The sequence below is a fragment of the Microtus pennsylvanicus genome, chromosome 1 (genome assembly GCF_037038515.1).
Source record: "Microtus pennsylvanicus isolate mMicPen1 chromosome 1, mMicPen1.hap1, whole genome shotgun sequence".
Lineage (NCBI taxonomy): Eukaryota > Metazoa > Chordata > Mammalia > Rodentia > Cricetidae > Microtus > Microtus pennsylvanicus.
In genome coordinates this window covers 102,163,949-102,187,961 of record NC_134579.1, presented here as the reverse complement: position 1 = coordinate 102,187,961, position 24,013 = coordinate 102,163,949, and the positions used below count along the sequence as shown (strand labels likewise).

At 39.7% G+C, this 24,013-nt stretch overlaps 1 protein-coding gene across 1 annotated transcript in view; it reads left to right on the top strand.

Moving 5' to 3' along the window:
- Baz1b (bromodomain adjacent to zinc finger domain 1B) overlaps positions 1-24,013 on the top strand; it is a 65,187-nt gene that overhangs the window by 6,000 nt on the left and 35,174 nt on the right. Inside the window, exons 2-6 of the mRNA XM_075976987.1 lie at positions 4,214-4,330; positions 7,631-7,775; positions 13,713-13,914; positions 16,972-17,093; positions 19,559-19,756. Of these exons, the coding sequence (XP_075833102.1) occupies positions 4,214-4,330; positions 7,631-7,775; positions 13,713-13,914; positions 16,972-17,093; positions 19,559-19,756 (784 nt within the window). The remainder of the gene's footprint in view (positions 1-4,213; positions 4,331-7,630; positions 7,776-13,712; positions 13,915-16,971; positions 17,094-19,558; positions 19,757-24,013) is intronic.

Here is a 24,013-nt window from a genome sequence, read left to right as displayed (position 1 = left end):
CACCATGTAGGTCTTGGGAATAAAACCCAGGTCCTCTAGAAGAACAGCCTGTCCTCTTAATCACAAGCCATTTCTTCAGTTCCCAAAGTTGTAGTTTTGGTGGGTTTATTTTTCTGTTTAATTATAGCCCATGCTGATTTCAAAGTTTGTGTGTAGCACGGGCTGGCTTTGAACTTGGGGCAGTCTTCTGCCTCTACCTTCCAAGTATTGAGATTAAAAGTATATGACAATGCCCAGTTAGTTCACTATAATAGATTATGCCAGATTCGAGTTGTTAATTGATTGACAGTATGATCCAAAGAGAGAAAAGATAGAATTAAAAGGCAAATCTGAGAGTTTGCTTTATTAGTATTAGGACTGTACTTGCATGTGTTTGTGACAGGCTCCAGCCTTTAGAATGCTGGAATTGTAAGAGTGTACCACCATGTCCATCTTTAGTTACATGGGTTTCTTATTTGTTTGTTTTTAAATTTATGTGTATGGGTGTTTTTCCTGCTTGTGTATATTATCTATGTACTGCCTGCATATATTGTGTCTGGTGGTCAGAAGAGAGTGTCTGGTCTCTGGAACTCTACATATGGTTGTGAATTTAGATTCTGGGAGCTGAACCTAGATCTGCAAAAGCAGCAAGTGCCCTTAACCACAGAGCCATCTATCCAGTCCCTTTAGCTATGCTAGTTAAACCTTCATATGTTGTTGGGCTGAAGTATTCTGTCAGTGTTCTGTTGCTGTGAAGAGACACCATGACTACAGCAACTCTTACATCAGAAAACATTTAATTGGGGCTTGCTTATAGTTTTAGAGGTTTAGTCCTTTATTGTCATGGTGGGGAGGGTGGTAGGAACATAGAGACATGGTCAGAGTCACTGAGAGTTCCACATCTAGATCCACAGGCAGAAGGAAGAGCCAGGCACTGGAACTAACTTGGGGTTTTGAAACCCCAAAGCCCACCCCCAATGACATTTTCTCCAACAAGGTCACACTTTCTAATCCTTCTGAAGTAGTGCCACTTCCTAATGACTAAGCATTCTTATTTAAACAGCCAGATACTTTTTAAACATTACTTGGCTAAAGAGAATAAAGCAACATATTGTGGTAAGAATAGTTCTTGGGGTCCTGAAAAGTAAATGCATAATGACATAGTCTAGGATTTGAAAATGCTTTATCAGTTATAGATTGCTTAACCTTTTGAGAATTGCTTTGGCATTTTGTCTCAATTACATGTACAGCAGTTGCTGAAACAAAAACCTCAATTGACATTTTCTGTGAGTGGTTACTTGGAAGTGAGTGACTTTTGGTAACCTAAAATCAGAAATAGAATTTAGAGCCTATTGATTCAACAATCTTTTAAGTTATTCTCTCTTCCCCTTTTAGTTTTGTTTTTGTTTTTTGTTTTGTTAAGATTTATTTATTTATTTATTATGTATACAGATGTGTGTCTGCAGGCCAGAAGAGGCGTATTAGATCTCATTACAGATGGTTGTGAATTACCATGTGGGTGCTAGGAAATGAACTCAGGTCCTCTGGAAGAGAAGCTAATGCTCTTAACCTCTGAGCCATCTCTCCAGCCCTTGTTTTTATTCTTTTTGAGACAGGGTTTTATGTGGCCCAAGTTTGTCTCAAACTCTTTGTGGAGATGACCTGGAACTCCTGATCTCCCTATCCCTTCCTCCTAGGTGCTGGGATTACAGGCGAGTGACACCTTTAAATACTTTGAGTGAGGATAAAGCATGTTGCTTGGAATATACTGGGATTGGCAGCTAACTCTAGTTGCAGCTCAGTTTATTTTCTTAACTTTTAATTTTGTGTGTATCAGTCTGTGAAGGTGTCAGATCTTACAGTTACAGACAGTTGTTAGCTGCCATGTGGGTGCTGGGAATTGAACCCAGGTCCTCTGGAAGAGCAGTCAGTACTCTTAACCACTGAGCCATCTCTCCAGCCCTCAGTTTATTTTCTTCTATAGCATCTGTTATTATTGGTGCACAGAACTAAACTAGTTGTTTGCTAATTGAATTTGAGTATGGGTGGCTGATAGTTCCAGTTGGGAGTGTGGGAAAGTCACACTATTCTGTTCTCTTCTCCCATTCCACTCAGGAAGACTGAACAACTAGTTAATGGTTAGGTGAAGTTAGTGTTACCAGAGCCAACATGAAGACTGGAATAAATAGTATATCAGAGCCATGATTAGGTAGAAGAAGGACTAGTGAGTGGCAAATGAATCACCAGTCTGCATTTACTCCAAACTGCATGTGGGATGTGGTCATCTTACATATCTTACTGTAGACTGATTTTTATTTTTATTTTATTTTAGTTTAGTTTTTCAAGACAGGGTTTCTCTGTAGCTTTGTAACCTGTCCTGGAACTAGCTCTTGTAGACCAGGTTGGCCTCAAACTCATAGAAATCCACCTGCCTCTGCTTCCCTAGTGTTGGTTAAGGTGTGCGCCACCACCGCACGGCAGTAGACTGATTTCTTTTTTAAAGTCTGTTTTTAGATTTATTTTATAAAATAAAGAGTTTCACTTGCACGTGTGTGCGTGTGTGCGCGCGCACACCACATTTCTGCCTGGTGTCTGAGGAGGTACTAAATCCCTTGGAATTGGTGTTATGGATGGTTTTGAGTCACTATGTGGGTGCTGGGAACCTAATCTGAGTTCTTTGCAAGAGCATCAAGTGTATTTAACTAATGACCTCTCCAGGCCCCATGGAATAATTTTTTTTATAATTTTTTTATTTTATGTGCATTGATGGTTTTTTGTTTTAGTTTAGTTTTTTGGTTTTTCGAGAAAGGGTTTCTCTAGTTTCAGAGCCTGTTCTGGAGCTAGCTCTGTAGACCAGGCTAACCTTGAACACACAGAGATCTGCCTGCCTCTGCTGCCGAAGTGCTGGATTGAAAGGCATGTGCCACTACCACCCTGTGTGCATTGGTGTTTTGCCATGGATGTCAGGTTTCCTACTGGAATTACAGATTGTTATGAGCTGCCACGTGGGTTTTGGGAATTGAACTCGGGTCCTCTGGAAGAGCAGTCAGTGTTCTTAACCTCTAAGCCCTTGTGGCATAAACTTTGTGACTATCTGAGTTGTGCAGATTCATTTTACCTTAAATCCATTCCTGTTGGGTGTGGTGGTGCATGCCTTTAGCCCTGGAAGGGAGAGGCATACAGATTCACTTTAGATTTGTGACTTCAATCACTTTCTGAGTGAGATAGGAAAAGAGCATATAATAGGCCATATATATGTCTACTATGTCAGCTTTTCCCACCATTGCAGCTGGAACTCACTGTCAACCAGCTAGTTACAAGTAAAAAGACCGTTGTCTGAAAAAGTCTTTAGTCCTCATGACTTGTATTTTATTTTACTTCTATTTTTTAAATGGTTTATTTATTTCTATTTTATGTGCATTGTGTTTTGCCTGCATGTATGTCTGTATGAGGGTGTAGGATCCCCTGGAACTGGAGTTACAGACAGTTGTGAGCTACCATGTGGGTGTTGGGAATTGAGCCTGGGTCCTCTGGAATAGCAGCAGAGTTCTCACCCCCTCCTCTCAACAGGGTTTCTCTGTAACTTTGGAGCCTGTCCTGGCACTCGCTCTGTAGACCAGGCTGGCCTCAAACTCACAGTGATCTACCTGCCTTTTCCTCCTGAGTGCTGGAATTAAAGGCGTGCGCCACCATTACCCGGCCTCAGTCAGTGTTCTTAACAGCTGAACTATCTTTCCAGCTTCATGACTTGTATTTTAATTTGCTTTTTGTCATGTGCAACCATGACTGGCTTTTTATAATTTTCTTTTGAGTTTTTAGTACTGTAAAAATTGTGAAATGAAACATTGGTGAATTTATGAAATTTCATTTGTATCAAAATATTAAAATTTCTTTGTACAGCAATTTATTGTGTATAGTTCACATATGGCAGTGAGAGGACAGCTTGTAGCAGTCAATTCTTCTATCATATGGATTCTGGAGGTCAAACTCAGGTCATCAGACTTGGGAGCAGGGTCTTCAGTCACTGAACCAACTAAAGTGGCCCCAGCCCCAGCATTATTATTTTGTTATAAAATGTGGCCTGCTGTTATTATTTTTCAATTATGGTCATACTTTGGATTTATGACTTAAGCAGATTTCATTTTTATTTTATCTTTCTATATTGTAGAAAGGATTTGTGTGTATATTGGTTTTTTGTTGCTTGACTATTGTTTTCCTGAGCCACTGCTGACAGAGAGTATGAAGCCCGCTTGGAAAGATACAGTGAGCGCATTTGGACATGTAAGAGCACTGGAAGCAGTCAGCTAACACACAAGGAGGCCTGGGAGGAGGAACAGGAAGTTGCTGAACTGTGAGTAGCAGAAGCCTTGCCCTTTGGCACCATCTTCACTGTGTCAAGAAAGAAGGGTGGGAGCCGGGCGGTGGTGGCGCAGGCCTTTAATCCCAGCACTCGGGAGGCAGAGGCAGAGGCGGGTGGATCTCTGTGAGTTCAAGACCAGCCTGGTCTATAAGAGCTAGTTCCAGGACAGGCTCAAAAACAACAGAGAAACCCTGTCTCGAAAAAACCAAAAAAAAAAAAAAAGAAAAAAAAAAGAAAGAAAGAAGGGTAGGGATAATACTAACCCCTAAGGCAGTGTTTGTATTTAAATGTTTGGGGCGTGAATGAAATACATTGTATTAGTTTTTGGGTGCTCTTACTTATTAGCATTTTGTTGATATATAAGTGTGTGCTAGACCTTTGGGCTTTTTTACCTTTTAAGTACTTTGGAAATATAATTCTAAGAAAAGGGCTGTTATGATCTAGAAGTAATATCAAGGCATCAAAATACCAGACTAAACAAACCTGTATTGGCCAGAAATTCTGCAAAATACACTTGGGAAATGTTTTATGTGATTTGGTAACTAAGAATGTAAGAAGTGATGGGATATCGAAAAAGAGAGAAGGGTGCTGACGAGATGCTTAGTGCACCTGGGTTCAGTTCCCAGCACCCACATGATGGCTCACAACCATCCATAACTCCAGTTCCAGGGATCTGATTCCCTCCTCTGACCTCCTTGGGCATCTGCTATGCATGTTGTACATATATATATATATATACACATGTATGCAAAACATAGCTTGTAAAAGAAAATCCAAAAATAAAGAAAATCCAAAAATAATTTTTTATGAAGACAGGTTTTTAGTCAAAGTAAAAATCTTTTTCTGGTTATGGGAATATTCTGGGGAATGATTCAATGGTGTGTGTGTGTGTGTGTATGTGCCCAGCATGCTCATGGTCCCTAGTTTGATCTCTAGTGTTGTTAAGAAAAAGTAGTATCCAATTTATTTTAAAAGATACATGATCTAAGCTGCGTGGCGGTGGTGCATGCCTTTAATCCCAGCATTCGGGAGGCAGAGGCAAGCAGATCTCTGTGAGTTCGAGGCCAGCCTGGTCTACAAGAGCTAGTTCCAGGACAGGCTCCAAAGCTACAGAGAAACCCTGCCTCAAAAAAAAAAAAAACAAAACAAAAATATGATCTAGATTAAAAGAATCTGAACACTACCATTCAGCCTCTCTTTCCTCAGAAAATGAAGTTTTAAAACTTGATTGACTGGAGAGAATTAATGGAAAGAGATTGACTTTATAGGGTTCAGGAAAATCCTCATGGAGTTAAAGAAGTCTGAAGACATCTTGGGAGGATGGTTAAGCTGGGGATGGAGGCTGGAGGCTCATGGGCAGACTACAAGGTAATTGACTGCCTTAAAGCTTGTGATGAGAGCACTGTACAGATAGATTCCTGTCTTGTAAAGTGCGTTAAGAGACTTGAGGTCCAGTAATTGGAGGTGTATGGGTAGCTATGGATAGCAGAGTCAAACAAGGTAATATAAAACCTAACACGAGGCTGAAGGTGCAGCTAGCTCTTTGGGTTCAGTCTCTAGTACTTCAATAAAACATACTTAACACTGGCATTTCTGTGATTGTTCACATAGTTGATCCACTCCTCCCCATTGCTTCAAATAAGTATAAAATGATATGGTTGAAATTGCATGTCTAACACTCGATTAGTTTGGTTTTTATTTTCTCTTAAAAGAATCCAACTGTGAATATCTTTGCATATATAGCAGTTTCGGTCAGTGTTATCCAGTTGCTTTTTTTCTTTCTTCAAGGTTAACCTTATTTTCTGGGTATAGGTGTTTAGCTTGCATGTATGTCTGTATACTATATGAGTGTAGTACCCTTAGAAGCTAGAATCCTCTAGCTTTCAGTTTATTTAGTTTCAGATATTTATGAACTGTAATGGTGCTGGGAATTGATCCTGGGTCCTTTGGAAGAGCAAGAGAGTTCTTAACCACTGAGCCATCTCTTCATCCCTCCAGTTGCCTTTCAAAAGGAATAGGCTGTTATCAGGGTCTGAAGACCACTTTGTAGTGTTCACTGCCATCCTGGCCTTGGTGTGGCACTTACAGTTACTGTCTGCTAGATAAATAAGTGAAAGTGGTAGCTCATTGTTTGACTTTGGATTAAAGTCAGGAATTGACTGTGCAGTCTTTCCTAAAGCTTTTTTTTTTTTTTTTTTTTTTTTTTTTTAGCAGGGGGGTGGTTTCAAGACAGGATTTCTCTTTGTAACAGTCCTAGATGTCTTGGAACTTGCTTTTGTAGACCAGGCTGGTATTGAACTCACAGAGATTCACCTGCCTCTACCTCCCAAGTGCTGGGATTAAAGGAGTGCATCATTATGGCTGGCTTCTTTCATGAAGCTTTTATCTGTAAAGTAAAAATGCTAGATATCTTATGGGATATTATGAGAAATGAATGAACGCATTTGAAACATACATAATCAAGGAATGAAATTTTCACTTGAAAAGAAACACACTACAAAAGCAAAATGATGGGACCCAGTGTGATGGTGAATGCCTTTAATTCCAACACTCCAGGAGGCAGAGGCAGACAGGTCTCTGAGTTCAGTGCCTACTGCCCAGGTTTTCCTTTGTTTTTTAATTTTTTTAGATTTTTTTATCTTATGCATATGAGTATTTTTGCCTGCATGCATGTATGTGTACCACATGCTTACTTGGCCCATAAGGAGGTCAGAAGAAGCATCAGATTTCCTAAAACTGGAGTTACAGACAGTTTTCAGTTGTTACTTGTGTGCTGTAGACAGAACTTTGGTCCTTTAAATGTTCTTCCCTGCTGAGCCCTCTCTCCAGCCCTGTGGTGTGGCTTTTAATCTTCATTATTTTCCAAGGCTTTGTATGTATTTGCTGAAGAAGTGCTTGTTTTGCGGGGAGGATGTGAAACACATATGAAATTCTTGAGTAATAAAAATTTTTCTTAAAAAGAAGTATTTGTTTTGCTGTTACCCTAAAATGCTCTAAAATGTCCCTTTTTTTTAAGATTTTATTTATTTATTTATTATGTATACAGTGTTCTGCCTGTGTGCATACCTGCACCCCAGAAGAGGGCACCAGACCTCATTACAGATGGTTGTGAGCCACCATGTGGTTGCTGGGAATTGAACTCAGGACCTCTGGAAGAACAGTCAGTGTTCTTAACCGCTGAGCCATCTCTCCAGCCCCCTAAAATGTCTCTTTTTAAAAAAAAAAAAACGTTTGAATTGAATTGCTGGGTAAAGTTTTTGTGTTTTCTTACTAACCCTGACATTTCTGTAGTTTGAAGGAGGAGTTCCCTAGCTGGTACGAGAAACTTGTTCTGGAAATGGTTCACCACAACACAGCATCCTTAGAGAAGTTAGTGGACTCCGCCTGGCTGGAGATCATGACCAAATATGCCGTGGGAGAGGAGTGTGACTTTGAGGTAAGTACCTGCATTCTTATTTTTTTTAATTTCTTTTTCTTTTTCTTTTCTTTTCTTTTTTTTTTTGAGACAGGGTTTCTCTGTGTAAAAGTTCTTGACTATCCTGGAACTCACTTTGTAGACCAGGCTGGCCTCAAACTCACAGAGATCTGTCTGCCTCTCCTCCTGAGTACTGGGATTAAAAGTATGTGCCATTACCACCCAGCTGGAAAACTTTTTAAAAGAATGTTATCTATCTATCTATCTATCTATCTATCTATCTATCTATCTATCTATCTATCTGACATCTCTGGCTGTCTGGAACTCGCTTTGTAGACTAGGCTGGCCTCAAACTCTAAAAGAACTTTATTTTACTAAGTTTTTGTTATTGTTTTGACTTAGAATGTTACTATGCAGCCCAGGCTGCTCTCTGAGTTGTGGGCATCTTCACACACAGCCTCCCCAGTATTGGTATTATAGATGAAGTGTGTGCACATATGCTTTCTTATTGTCTTTTCTTTCCTTTCTTTTAAGCAGTGTGACAGATTATTTTAACATAATTTTTCATTATATTTATTTATTTATATATTGGTGTTTATACATGTATAGGTACTCCTGTGCTACAGTACATGTGTGGAGGTCAGAGACTAGCCTGTTGGAGTTGGTAATACTTGTAATACTCAGGTTGTCAGGTTTGTTGGCATGTGCCCTCATCATTGAACCATCTTGTCAGCATGAATGTAGATTTATTAAGAAAAGGTGAGAAAGAAATTCAGTGAGTGGAAGTGGCTCCGAAGGGAGAAATATCCAGGAAATGCTTTTCTAAGTAGGAAAAGGAAAATTTCCAGAAACAAAAATAAATAAAGCAACACCTTACTTTACATGCTATTGCCTAAATGTTGCCGTAAATAGCTTCCTGTCTTCGCAAACTAAGAATGTGATTGGTGGGCTTTTTTCTTGTTTTTCAAGACAGGGTTTCTCTGTAGCTTTGGGGCCTGTCCTGGAACTCAGTCTGTAGACCAGGTTGGCCTCGAACTCACAGAAATCCATCTGTCTCTGCTTCTCGAGTGCTGGGGTTAAAGGTGTGCGCCATCACCACCCAGCAGTTGTCGTTTTTTTTTTTTTTAAGTGTCAGGCTGTCAGCTCAGTGGCATAATGTGCTGTAGTAGCCAGTAGGTGATGAGGTCAACATTCGGTTCATATATGTCTGTCTGATAGCTCACTCTGCTTGTACTTAATTTCATTAATGTATTTAATGAATTTAATCTTGTTCAGTATATTTTATTTATTACATTTGTTTTTGTTTTTTATAAACAGGGTAGCTTTGGAGCCTGTCCTGGAACTTGCTCTGTAGATCAGGCTGGCCTCAAACTCAAAGATCTGCCTGCCTCTGCCTTCTGAGTGCTGGCATGTACCAATGCCACCTGGCTATATTTTTATTTTTAATGTCTGAGATTATCACTAGTTTTGTTTATTGGTTGGTTTGGTTTTGAGACAGTTTCACTCTATATGCTAGGCAAGCCGGAAAGTTTAAGCGATTCTCTTGTCTCAGTCTCTTTGTAGTTGTTGTTTTTGAGATGGGGTTTCTCTACATAGCCCTACCAGTTCTGGAATTGACTGTGTAGACCAGACAGCTTTCAACTCAGAGATCTGCCTGCCTCTACCAAGTGCTATGATTGCATGCTATATAAACCTGACTTACTAGTGAGTCTTAATCACATTCCTGATACCATTCACATTTTGACAAAAAACAGATGGTAGACTTGAATGGTGTAATTGAATTGGGTTTAGTAAAGGGACTTTTGAAATAGGACAGCAGTTTGATCTAGCACAAACAACACTTCACAAGAAGTCCTGGTTGCTAAAAGCAGTAAGTAGATTTCTAAACAAACCTCACAGAAACAAAGGAAGGCAGTGGGTCTAAAAAGTAGAAATGAATTGGGTGGTGGTGACACATGCTTTTAATCCCAGTACTGAGGATCAGAGGTAAGCAGATCCCTTGAGTTCAAGGCCAGCGTGGTCTACAGAGTGAGTTCCAGTACAGTTAAGCTACACAGGGAAACCCTGCCTCAAAACAAACAAACAGAAACTAAGAAAGAGTAGTTATAGTTGTTAAGCATAATTTAGTGATCTGATCTAGCTAACTTGCTTAGAATTTGTCCAGGGGAATATACCAGAGATAAACCCACCTCACTTCTCCCATGTCTGTTTACCTCTGCTTTTTGTGGCTGACATCAAAATCTAGTTGACATGGAAACCCAAAACAGCCCTTGCCAGGTTGAAAAGAAAGAGATGACATAAAAGCAGCAAAAGAAAGAAAAACAAAAAAACAACTAAAGTAACAAAAAGAAAAGCATTATGCCGGGCGGTGGTGGCGCACGCCTTTAATCCCAGCACTTGGGAGGCAGAGGCAGGTGGATCTCTGTGAGTTCGAGACCAGCCTGGTCTACAAGAGCTAGTTCCAGGACAGGCTCCAAAACCACAGAGAAACCCTGTCTCGAAAAGCCAAAAAAAAAAAAAAAAAGCATTGGATATATCTGCAAGATGGAAAAAGATGGGGGGAGGTTATAGCTGCTGGCTATATATCTGTCATCGAGGGTCTGTGGAATATTTGCCTTACATGAGCAAGGACATAGACTCCATCCCCAGCACTGAAAATAAAACACTCAAAATAAGAGAATAAAACAAAACAAAGATGGAACAAAAAATACTTGATGCAAAGGATGCTTAAACTCATTTGTACTTTAGAAATCAAATCAAAGCCATAGTCAAGATTATTTTATACATATGAGATTAGTAAATCTGAACCATTGCCGAAGTTTGCTAAGAAAATGAAACTGTTCTTGCATTGCTTTTTGCTCATGCTTTTTTCTCCCTTGTTGCTGTATTGTGTCTGGCACTCAGAATCTTGCACATGCTAAGCAGGTGCTTTACTTCTGAGCCATATTGCCAGCCTTCATTCATCACCACTATTGTGAACACTGCAGCGCTTTTGGTGAAAGATTTGGAATTGCCAATTCAATTGAATATGCATATACTTTGACTGAGCTTTCACTTTTGAACATTTATCCTCATAATACTTCCCCAGGACACTTGTATAAGAACGAACACTCTTAGGGGGTGGAGAGATGGCTCAGCAGTAAGGAGCACTGACTCTTCTTCCAGAGGATCCAGGTTCAACTCCCAGTTTACATGGCAGCTCACAACTGTCTAACTCCAGATTCAAGGAACCTGTTACTTAAATTGGCAAGACACTAATACACTTTAAAAAAAATTTTTTTTAGTATTATTCATAATAGTCCAAAGAGAAAATAACCTTAGGATCCTCAGCAGTTAAATAAATACTTTTTTAGGGCCTAGAATACTCAATGGCAGAAAGAAATCACAGAAGAATACAGTCTTGATTCCATATACAGAAGTCAAAACAAGAAAAAAATGCAATGGTTGTCAGTCTCTGTGAGGGAGAGAATGTGTTTTGGTTAATTACCTGTGTGGATATGCGTATGTGAATATAGGTGTCCATGGATGTCAGAGGTATCTGATTTTCCTTGGGCTGGAGTCAAAGGTTGTGAACAATTCAATGTGGGTACTTTGAACCACTCCCAGGTCCCTTGCATTCTTTACTAACTGAGCATGTGCTCGCGCTCTCTCCCTCTCTCCCTCTCTCCCTCTCCCTCTCTTCCTCTCCCTCTCCCTCTCTCCCTCTCCCTCTCCCTCTCTCTCTCTCTTTCTCTTCCCTCCCTCCCTCCCTCCCTCCCTCCCTCCCTCCCTCCCTCCCTCCCTCCCTCCCTCCCTCTCCCTTGTTTTCATGTATTTTTGAGGTAGGATTTTTATTTTGCCCAGGCTGTTATAGAAATCCATAGAACTCAGCTTACCTTTTCTTGTGTCAGCCCTCCTGCAACTTCCTCTAGAGTTCTGGGATTGTAGTCATGTGCCACTATTCCCAGCTAATTTAGTTCCTGTGGTAAGACAATTAATGCAGTAGACTAACATCCAAAAATAGACCCAAACAACTGATTTGTAACAGGCACTGAAGGGTGAGTAAGTGGAAAAAAAGAGTCCTTTAGCAGATAGGTTCTGTAACGATTGGATATTGATTTGTGCAGTTTATTTATTTATTTATTTTAAATATCTATTATGTATACAATATTCCTTCTGTGTGTATGCCTGCATGCCAGAAGAGGGCACCAGACCCCATTACAGATGGTTGTGAGCCACCATGTGGTTGCTGGGAATTGAACTCAGGACCTTTAGAAGAGCTCTTAACCACTGAACCATCTCTCCAGCTCCCTGTGCAGTTTATTTTTGAAAAATGAAAGCTCTCATCTGGGTATGGTTATGCACACTTGTAATCCTAGTACTTGAGAGAAAAAGGACAGGAGAGTTACCACAAGGATTAGACAAGTCTGCTCTACATGATAAGGTCCAGGTTGTGCAGATCTACAGTGAGACCCTCTCAGAAAATAAACCAAAAACATACAAGTTCTTGAACTGTACTTGGCATACATTTTAGGTTAGCACAATTTCTCTTAGTACATAAGTACATGAATTATGCAATAAAATATTGTCATTTATTTTACTTTATGTGTATGAATGTTTTGCCTACATGAATATATGTATACCAAATGTGTACCTGTTGGATTCCCCTAGAACTGGGGTTACAGATAGTTGTGAGCCACCATATGGGTGATAGGAATCAAACCCCTGACCTCTGCTAAGAGCAAGTGTTCTTAATTGCTGAGTCATCTTATCAGCCCCCTATTTTAAAATTTTCTTTTGTTGTTGAAACGGGGTCTTGCTGTGTAGCCCAGACTGACCTTGAACTCACTATATAGGAGATGCTGGAGAGGTCCTGATCTTCTTGCCTCAGCCTTCTGGGGATTATAGATTATGACTTGGTAGTTTTGTACCAGATCATTTTGTTTGTTTGTTTAGTTAAGTGGTTCTCAACCTGTCGGTCACAGCCAGATATCATACATATCAGATATTTACATTACGATTCATAGTGGTAGCAAAATTATTATAAAGTAGCAATGAAATAATTTTATGACTGGGGGTCATCACAACATGAGGTGTCTACAGCATTTGGAAGGTGAAGAACCATTGGTTTAGTTGATTTTTGAAACTGTCTTTGAAGTCCATGCTGGCCTGGAGTTCACTGTGTATTGCAGATTGGCTTTGAACTCAAAGCAATTCTTCCCTACCCTTACAAGTGCTGGAGTTACAGACATGATACTGTGTCAGGTTCATTTTATTTGTTAAGAAATAAAAATGGAAATCTGAGAAACGAAGTTACTATACCTAGATACTCGAGAGTGTTCGTGAATTTTGTTTGCTAGGCATCCTAAGTCACTGTTTATTGCTGTGAAGAGATACCGTGATTAAAGGATCTTTTTGGTTTTTTGAGTCAGGGTTTTACTGTGGAGCTCTGGCTGTCCTGGAACTCTGTAGATCAGGCTTCCTTGAACTCACAGAGATCTGCCTCCCTCTGCCTCCTGAGTGCTAGAATTAAAGGTGTATGCACACCACCTAACCTAAAGTAACTCTTATAAAAAGAAAGCATTTAACTGAGAGGGCTTGCTTACAGTTTCAGAGGCTTAGTTTATTGTCTTTATGGCAGGGAGCATGGAAGCACATATAGCATGGAACAGTAGCTGAGAGTTGCGTTCTGATACACAGGCAGAGAGACAGACAAACAGGCATACCGGGACTATCTTCGAGTTTTGAAACCTCAAAGCCCACCCCCATTGACACATTTCTACTCAGAAGGCCCTAATCCTTTCAGATAGTGCCATTCTCTGGTGACTAAACATTCAAATATATGAGCCTATGGGGGCCATTCTTACTCAAATCGCCATATTAGACATGTATACTACTAGGTCATGTTTTCTATTTCTTTAGATTTCTAAGTCTATTTATTTATTAAGTATCTCTTAATTTTCTCTATCATTTGTATAGGTTGGAAAGGAGAAAATGCTGAAGGTAAAGATTGTGAAGATTCATCCTTTGGAGAAAGTTGATGAAGAGGCTGCTGAGAAGAAATCTGATGGGTCTTGTGATTCTCCATCAAGTGACAAAGAGAATTCCAGTCAAATGGCTCAGGACCACCAGAAGAAAGAGACAGTAGTCAAAGAGGATGAAGGCAGGAGAGAGAGTATTAGTATGTATGATGCTGGCCTTGCTCCTGAGTTGATCTAACATTCTTTAGCAACCATATGCATAATTTGTTTTTATATATGCATGATTGTATTCGTTGTGATTCAAAAAGCCACTGAAATATCCATGTGACTTAGGACTTAAAGCTCCCTAAATAATTAAGACTATTCCTAACCAAGATGGCAAAGAAAATTGCATTTTTTTTTACTCTTCTTTTTTTCTTTTGAGTCAGAGTCTGTAGTCTAGGTTGGCCTCAAATTTGGAGAGGTTCTCTTGTCTCTGTCTCCTAAATTCTAGGATGACAAGTGTGCACCAACATACACCCAGGACTCTTTCCTTCGCTTTAGTTATTGTTGTTTTTTGTTTGTTTTCTGGAGACAAGGTCTTACAATATAGCCTTGGCTGACTTGGAACTTACTAGGTAGACCAGGCTGGTATGGAACACACACACACACAGAGATAAGCCTGCCTCTGACTCCCTAGTGCTGGGATAAAAGATGTGTGCCATCATGCCTTTCCCTCTTTCCTCTTAAAGCTAAGAACATGTGCATGTGTATAGAGAGAAGGCAGTGATCTAGGTAGACAAAGCACATTCTAATCCCTTCTGTTCTTTACAGTGCAAGCTAGTGTGATGTCTTTCAGATACTCTATTTTTCTGTTTGTCTCTTTGTATTTGACTATCTTAGGTAGAAACCACTTGAATTCTGAAACACTGCAATATCCAAAAATTTGTTCAGACCTGGAGACTAAAATAATTAACAGTTAGAGTAATTAAAACCATTGCTCATTAGAAAATGTGCTCTGACAGTGCTACCACATCCTAAACACTTATCATTTATTTAATTTTGACTGTTAAGATAAGGAAATTAACTGCAGTAGTTAGGATGGCACAGTGTTTGTTATATATGATCTGTATCTGTTGATCAAATAATTTCACTTCACTAGTTTAGTTGCCACTTTGTCTGCCATCCATTCTATTGTTTACAGATGTTTTGGATCCATACTGATTATTTTAGAAGGCCTTATAGTAGTCCAAAGGAAACTTCTGAGACTAGCTGTAACTGGCCTTTCAGTGTTGTCATTTCATCTATTTTTTTCTGTTCTGTTGTCAACACATATGCCTACCATTTCCAGTTTCTCTTCTGAAGTTTTATTATAAGCTTATTCTTTTTGTAGTGTGTGTGTGTGTGTGTGTGTGTGTGAGAGAGAGAGAGAGAGAGAGAGAGAGAGAGAGAGAGAGAGAGAGAGAGAGAGAGAGAGTCTGTATAAGTGTATAAACTATATGTGAGTAGGTGCACAGAGGCCAAGAGAAAGACCCTCTCAATCAGAGTTGCAGGTGATAGTGAGTCATCCAGTGTGGGTTCTGGGAGCCGAACCTGGGTCCTAGAGGAGAACATCAAGTGCTCTTAGCTGTTGAGCCATCTCATCAGCCCTCAAAATGAGGGAATTCTGATTACCTGAGGTTGAAAATTGTTTTCGTGAGGTGGGAGGAAAGGGTTAATATATGGGCAGGAACATAATGTGTTAACAAAATGTGTTCATATTTTGGCTTGATGTTTTATTCTTTGTGTTTTTTAACACTGGGTCTCTTGTGACCAAGACTAGCCTTGAATTTCTGATCTTCCTGTTTGTACCTCCCAGTAGTTGGGATTATATATAGGTGTGCACCACCATGTCCAATGATACACTTAGGTCCTGTTTATCCCAAGATTCTTAAGAATATTTATTGTCTTCTCTTCCTGCTGACCAGTGGCTGATTCCTTTGTACTGTTATGATTTAACTTCTGTCTTTTTACATTTTTCTACTTCTTTGCTTTGGGACAACTCCTGACCTGTCTGCCTCTACCTGGAGAAGCAGGCTTGTGCCGCTCTACGCGGCACCTTTCCTTCACCAGCTCCTTTGACAGCCTAGGACTGTAATTTGCTCTGTGATCCATACTTGCCTTACTCTTGAGTTCTGGGGCTACAGGGGTATGAAATGTTTGCCACCAAGCCTGTATTAATTTCTACCTTTTAATGACTTATGATACAGTTTCTAATCAGGTTGCAGATGACCTCTTATTTGCCAGGTACAGAGATTTTTTTTTTAAAGACTTGTTTTACTTTCTGAATTTAAAAAAAATTTATGTGCGTGAGTGTTTTGCCTGCATGTATGTCTGTGCACCACTTGCATGCCTGATGTCCTTGAAGGCCAGACATTTTCAGATTCTGTGGAATTGGAGTTTTGGAGTTACAGATGGTTGTGAGCTGCCTTTTGGGTGCTGGGAATCAAACCCAGGTTCTCTGGAAAAATAGCCAGTTTGGTTGTTGGGTTTTTTTTTGTTTTGTTTTTTGTTTTACTTTATATTCTGTTAATGGTTATTTCACCTGCATGTATGTATATCTGTGCACCTCGTGCATGCAGTGTCCACAAAGGCCACCAGAAGGCATTAGAGTCTCCTGGAACTGGAATCACATATGCTTGTGAGTCATCATGTGAGTGCGGGAACCATATCTCTGTCCTGAAAGAGCAACCTCTGAGCCATCTCTCCAGCCCCAGTTGTTTAATATTTTTTTTTGTTAGATTTAACAGTGGCAGTTATCCTGATATATTTAACCTTGTTTTATTTACTTATTTATTTCATATGTATAGGTATTTTGCCTACATATATATCTCCATCATGGATGCCTGGTGCCCACGGAGGCCAGAAAAAGGCATTGGATTCTCTCTGGAGTTACAGACAGTTATGAACCACCATGTGGGTGCTGGGAATCTGGTCCAAGCCATCATTTTAGCCCATAAGTCATGCTCTTTTTAGGTGTTTAATGCTTACCTTCCTGAGTGTTTCTTTTCTGTACTCTCACAGTATTTGTGTTTGTCAGACTGTATTGTGGCATTGTAGTTATTTACCTAACTGACCTGCATAGATTAGCTCCTTAATTTACAGGTATTACATCCATCTTTGGGTCACATCACCCAGTAACTGGTGTAAGTGAGGAATTGAGTAAAGTTATTAATTGTGAGTGAATAAGTTAAATTAAAATAATTTATTATTTGCTACTTTTCTGTTGATTTGACTAGATGACAGAGCACGTAGGTCTCCACGAAAACTTCCTACTTCGTTAAAAAAAGGAGAAAGGAAATGGGCTCCTCCAAAATTTCTGCCTCACAAATACGATGTGAAGCTACAAAATGAAGATAAGGTTGGTTAAACCTCTTACATTAATAGATCTTAAGAAAATATTATATGGGTGGTTTTCTTGGAGAAAATGTGCTAAGGAAAAATGAAAGAAATGTCTTCATTACAAAAATTTGGAGTGTTTTTTTTTTTGACTTTTTTCTTTAGAAGGTAGTATGCCTTTTCTTCATAGGAAATAGTGGATTGAAGAATAACTTTGCATTTGAGCATCTCAATTTGAAAACGAACTGTTGCTCTTAGTCATGTCGTGTCTAAGAGATTTTCTTTTGCTGATTTCAAAGTAAGAGTTAATTATAACGTAAATGAAGTTACAAGACAACTTCTGTAGTTAGTGCTTTTATAAGGGATCCTGTAAGACTTCAAGCTAATAAGTTGTTATAGGCAGTATCCTTAACATAATTTATACAACTTTTTACTTTTTTTTTTTTAAAAAAAAAAAAAGCTCTGTCTTACTCAGGTCCTGGGTATTGAACTCAGGGCCTTGCTATGGTAGGCAAATATTCTTTACTGAGTTACATCCCCAGTCTTTTTTTCTTGAGATATAATATGTGTTTGACTTTTACATTTTTAATTTTTCTTGTGGGACTAAGGTTCAATCCCAGCTCTTCCTGGAGTTAGACAAGTACTATCACTGAGCTATTTCCAGTCTTGCTTTTTTATATTCTTTAATATGTTGAGAGTCAAGATGTATTTACAAACAAGAATTTATTTCTTTAGCTTTTATCCTGGTAATTGTGAGATGGAAGCAGAAGGCCAGGAGTTGAAGGTCATTCTTTGTCGCACAGTGAGTTTGAGGGCAGCCTGGGCTACATGAGACCTTGTGTCAAAAAACCAAAGTTTTAAGTTGTAAATAGAATATATCTTTTCATTGATTATATCTTAGATTTAAGAAATACTGGTATATTCTTTCTGGTGTTTCTACATATACATGAATAAATTTTAAGTTTAATTGGAAAGAGGACTAGGATGTTGAAAATAATTGTGTTTGTTTTCATAGATAATCTTTTTATACAAAAAATCAGCCCGGCCCTGTGTGGTTTAACCCTGGGAAAGATCTTCTATGGCAAGAACTGCCAGCCAGTTCTTTTGTTTTTTGCATTGAGACAGGGTCTTGCTGTATAATGTGGCTGCCTTAAACCTGGCTGTGTAATCCAAGTTGGTCTCAAATTTGTAACCATCATCTTGCCTCTGTATCCTGAGTGCTGGGATTACAGGAGTTTAGCAATCATGTTTTTTGTTTTTGTTTTGCAGGCGGGGGGGGGACTTTTTTGTATTGTTCTGTTGCTCTCCCCATTGCTTAGAATTTTGACAACTCTTACTATTTTATAGTTGGTGATCTGAACATATAACTGGATAGGTAGATTTCTTACCTCTCATTTAGTGGTTAGCTAGTTAAAACATGCTGGTGAATCTCATCTACTTCCATTTATTTTCCTACTGATGGTACAAATTGTTCACAAGTCATAATAAGCTCTGGTTATGGGAAGGCAAAGTGTGAACAAAAAATAAATGACCTATCATCCCTCACTTGGAGATGATCATTGGTGAATATGAATTTGGTTATCAGTAGTTAGGACTCAAGTGGCTTTCAAAGGTAGAAAAATAATATAATAAATGTATTTTGTGTATCTTGTCCCTTTCATTTACTTAAAATAAGCATCTGTGGTTTCATTAAATTTTCTTAAACTGTAAAGTGAAATGGTAGCATATAAAATAGTCACCGGAGCAGCTTATGAAACATGGAGACTCCTCAGCTCTCCTGCTGGTATTGCCTCTGACTCGAGTTTTCGGTTTGGTGAGGCCCAAACAACTGCTCTTTTTTTTTTTCTTTTCTTTTCTGTGTGTGTGTTTTTGTTTTTGTTTTGTGGCTTGTTTGTTTGTTGTTTGGTTTTTGAGACAGGGTTTCTCTGTGTATCCCTGGCTGTCCTGGAACTCACTCTGTACATCGGACGGTGCAAATTCAGATATCCACCTGCCTCTGCCTCCGCCTCCGGAGTGCTGGGATTAAAGGTGTGTGTTACTTCCACCACCACCCAGTTTTCTTAAGTAATTTTGAGGGAAGATCTGGCTATATGTTTCCTAGGCTAGCCCTCCAAGCTCACTGTCTTCCTCCCTCAGCCTCTCAGTACTGAGGTTATCTGTATGTACCAGCATGAACCCTTGAAGGACGGATCTTTAGGTAATCCTCATCCTCTTTTCCTACTAAAAGACTTTCCATTTTTTTCCTAGGATGAAGCTATAGCTAGAGAAGTTGATGGTGTGGAGTTTGAAAGTGTACTCATTTTAATTGACATTTTTATTGGAATGTTTAAGTTGAAATTCTATCTCAAAATTTTGCCGTTTCTAATTTATAGGTGCGCTTACCCCCCACCCTCCCCACCCCTGCATTCCCATGAAAGGCTGTATTTGTTTTTATTGCCTACCTGCTTCTGGTCCCAGTGCTGAGTTCTTTGTTACCTTTTTACCTAGATCATCAGCAATGTGCCAGCAGACAGCTTGATTCGAACAGAGAGGCCACCAAATAAGGAGATTCTTCGGTACTTTATTCGGCATAATGCCTTACGTGCTGGTACTGGTGAAAATGCACCTTGGGTGGTAGAAGATGAATTGGTGAAGAAATATTCCCTGCCTAGCAAATTCAGTGACTTTTTACTTGACCCTTACAAGGTAAGGTCCCTGTTAATGTTGGACACTTAAGTAGAGCATTGTTAGATAAGCTTCTTTTTTCTAGTAACTCACAGTAGAATTAGATTTATGGCAGATTTTGAACTCTTCAACACAAAGTTTCTTTAACTATTCTTTAACTAGTTTGGTAGATCAGGCTGGCCTTGAACTCTCAAGAGATTCACCTACCTCTGCTTCCTGAATGTTGGAATTAAAATCTTGTGGCACACTGTCCAGATAGAATTTGACCTCTTTTGTTTGTTTGTTTGTTTGAGACATGGTTTCTTTGTGTAGCTTTGGAGCCTGTCCAGGAACTCTCTTTGTTGACCAGGCTGGCCTTGAACTCACAGAGATCTGCCTGCTTCTGCCTCCTGAGTACTGGATTAAAGGTGTGAGCCACCAATGCCCGACTCAGATTTTGGACTCTTTAACAGTTGATAATTCATTCAGGAGCTGAAGCAGAGACCATGGAGGGAATGATACTTATTGGCTTGTTCCCTGTGGCTCCCTTGGCCTGCTTTCTTATATAACTCACAGCCATCTGCCCAGCCATGGGGTGGCACCACCCACAGGAAGTTGGGCATCCTCGCATCAATCATCAATCAAGAAAATGCTTTATAGTCTTGCCTGTGTGCAGCTGTTGGAAGCATTTTCTCAATTGAGGTTCCTCTTTCCAGATAATTCTAGCTTAGTTAACAAAATACTAACCAAGATGTTAATATTTTATAAAGGAAAACTGAGCCAAGTGTAATGATATACGCCTTTAATCCTAGCACTTGGGATGCAGAGGCAGACAGCAGACAGATCTCCGCGTTCAAGGACAACCATTGCTAGAACCAAATAAAAGTGGGTGATGAGCCAAGACTTTGGCCTAGTCCCCCCCCCCCTTATTTATCTATCTATCTATCTACCTATTTATTTATTTATTTATTTATTTATTTTGGTCTCCATTCCTCTTACTTCTGTGTGTGAAGTTATGGGCCCAGTATCAAGCACTACATTAAAACAAAATCTAAAAAACCTTCCCAGGTAACTTACTAAAACTATATAGAGAATGAGGTAAGTTCTATATGAATATTACCCTCAGATTCCTACTTTGTATTGAGTGAATGAGAAGAGTAGGAAAGGTTGGAGTTGTCTCTCGGTGGTAGAATACTTGTCTATTGTGAGAGGATCTGGTTCCATCCCATTTTCAGTGAGTTTAAAAAAAGAGAGAGAGAGAGAGAGAGACTGGAGCTGTGTTCTTGTGGTAACACCTGACTTTAATCCTAGCACTCAAGAAGTAAGTGAATCTCTGTGAGTTCAACTGTATAGTCTATCTACAGAGTAAGTTCCAAGACATGCATGTCTACATAGAGAGACCCTGCCTCAAAACAAACAGATATAAAAAGCCCAATGTTGAAGCCCGTGTGGGTCCAACACAGATAATTATCTTCCCTAACTGGACTGGTACGCAGTCATGAGGAATAATCAGACACAACTTATACGGTTGTCAAGGAAGGGCAAGATCTCTCCCGTTTATTCTCCAAACAGTTTATATATCATCCCAGAAATTGAGCAGGAAAACACCTTAGGCTGTATGCTAGGTAACCCTGGTGAATGGCCTTTAGTCACGTCTGCATCTGTCTGTATGTTAGCTGTCACATAGGCCATGAATTAGCATCTCTATAAGACTTCCTCCAAATTACCAAGAAATAAGCACCAAACATCCTGACCAGTTTCAGCCAACACCTCTCCTCAGGAGATCTACATTTCTAACAAAAGAAGAAAGGAGCAGTATATCCTTGCTATTGTTATACAGAGACAGCTTGTCTGCAGAGCTACTTGATCATCTCAGACCAGGCTTTTATGCCTGGCTGCTACACCATACAGAAATAGGGGCCTACAGCCCAAGCTACTGAAATAAGAATTAGGTATGTGAGTCGGGTGTTCATGGCTGAGTAGTTAAGAGGGCATTTGTTTCTCATTTTAGAGGACCCAACTTTAACATACCACGTCAGGCAGCTCAGAACTAGCTGAGACTTCACATCTACAAATCACCTGCACTCGTATATATAATCACATAAACATGCACACTACTGAGATGCCAGGTACTCATTGACAATGTTTTCTAAGCTGAGTGGTGGTGGCTCACGCCTTTAATCTCAGAACTCAGGAGGCAGAGGTAGGCAGATCTCTGAGTTCCAGACCAGCTAGTTCCAGGACAGGCTCCAAAGCTACAGAGAAACCCTGTCTCAGAAAAAAAGGAGAGAGAGAGAGATTGACAATGTTTTCTAATTGGTCTGACTGCTTAGATATACTGCTTTTATTTTATTTATTAAATTCAGTTTCAGATTGAATTGCCGCAGATTATTTCTGTTATTATAGATCACGGAATGTTTTCTTTGACATACTGTCCTAGTGGTACTGTTCTTTGGTGGGAACAAAGTAAAATACTATATATTCTGTTTTTCTTTTGGCCTCTCATGTTGCTGTCATAATTATTTAGCCATGAGAAAGCGCCTTCACCAAAAAATTTTGCTGTTTTTATTCTGGTTTTTCCACACCCCTTCCCCCATTAGTCGTATTGAATTGTGCTGAGTGGAAGATAGGGAGACCCTTAGCACATAAGTGGTTTTATACTTTTTCAGATCCCCCTGAGTCCAGCCATGCCGGCTCCCATTTGGCTGTGACTGCCAGCATGCCTCATGCTGAGATGATCCAGCTACTGAAGGACTGCTCATGCCGGGAGCCGGCCTGTTGGGAGGGGGTTGGGTGAGTTCATTTCTTCATTTTTTAGAAAAGAATTTTTTCTTTTTTAATGTGGTACGACTTGATGAAAATAGTGGCTGGAACTTGTCTCACTAAACTAGCTGTCTGAATTATTTCTTCTTCTTAACAGTGCATATCTAAAAAGAAGTGAAAGAAGCTTGCTTTAAATTTGAATTATTTAAAAATAAAAGTAGAGTCATTAAATTGGACATTCTAGTTCTAATGATAGCTATTAAAAGTACCTATAAAGAAAATCTCTGTAGCTTGATTGGTCTCTTTTTTTTTTTTTTTTTTTTTTTTGGTTTTTGAGACAGGGTTTCTTTGTGCAATAGTCCTGGCTGTCCTATAACTTGCTTAGTATACGAGACTGGCCTCAAACTCAGAGATTTGCTTGCTTCTGCTTCTGCCTCCCAAATGCTGGGATTTAAAGAGTGCACCACCACTGCCTGGCCGGTCTCTTTTTCTTTTTGTTTTTTTTTCTTTTTTTTTTATTTAACTTTATTATGTTCGTTGGTGTGAAGGTGTCAGATCTCATGGAACTGCATTTTCAGACAGTTGTGAGCTGCCATGTGGGTGCTGGGAATCGAACCCGGGTCCTCTGGAAGAGCAGTCAGTGCTCTTAACCGCTGAGCCATCTCTCCAGCCCCCCGGTCTCTTTTTCTTTATAAGACTTTAAGAATATTCCTGAGCGTCAGCTGGAGTGTTGTTATGTTTATCCTGTTGTGCAGTTGTTTATTTAGTTTTGGGAAACTACAACCAGGAAACTATATTGGGGGAAGGTATCCCAGGAGTCATGATTAGAATTCAAGTTCTTTAAGATGATAAAACCTCTGTCTTGAGGCTATTGGAAAGCACAATATTCAGTTTTAGTTGGGCACTAAAGCAGCCAGCTAAAAGACTAATACATAGTTAATAGTGCTGGTTTTTTTAATTCCATTTTTAGATAGCATCTCATTATGTAGCCGGTCCTGCCTCAGCCTCCTGAGGATTGATAGGCATGTGTTAGTGGGCCCTGTAATTCTGAAAGGTCAGCTTGGGCTTTAAAGTTGGGGGGGAGGTTAGTCAATAGCCAGAAGAGTTTGAGTGGCCTAGCCTCTCAATTCAGACTGTTTTGCTTTTTGTTTTGTTGTGGTTCTGTCGGTTTCTTCTTTGATCCCGTCCTTAATGTTTAATTTTTCTTTCTTAGAGACAGAGTTTTGTGTAGTCCAGGTTATCCTCTTTGAACTGTCCCTCCTCCTTCCCTCCTGAATGCCAGGATAACAGCCATGCTCCACTACGCCTGGCTAAATCTCAGTTGATATTGTTGGACATCTTAGTAATCAGTTTAACCCTTGATAGCTCCCTTACCGCTATCAAGAGCATCATATTTTTACCTCTTGGTTCTTAGGTTCCTATTACCTTAGCTAATTCCCCTGTGCCCATCTTAGGGCCTCTCAAGCTCATGGTTTGTAGTCTGCATCTGTTCCCAAGCCTGTGTGCAATCTACTCTCTCAATTTTCTCCAGTTAGC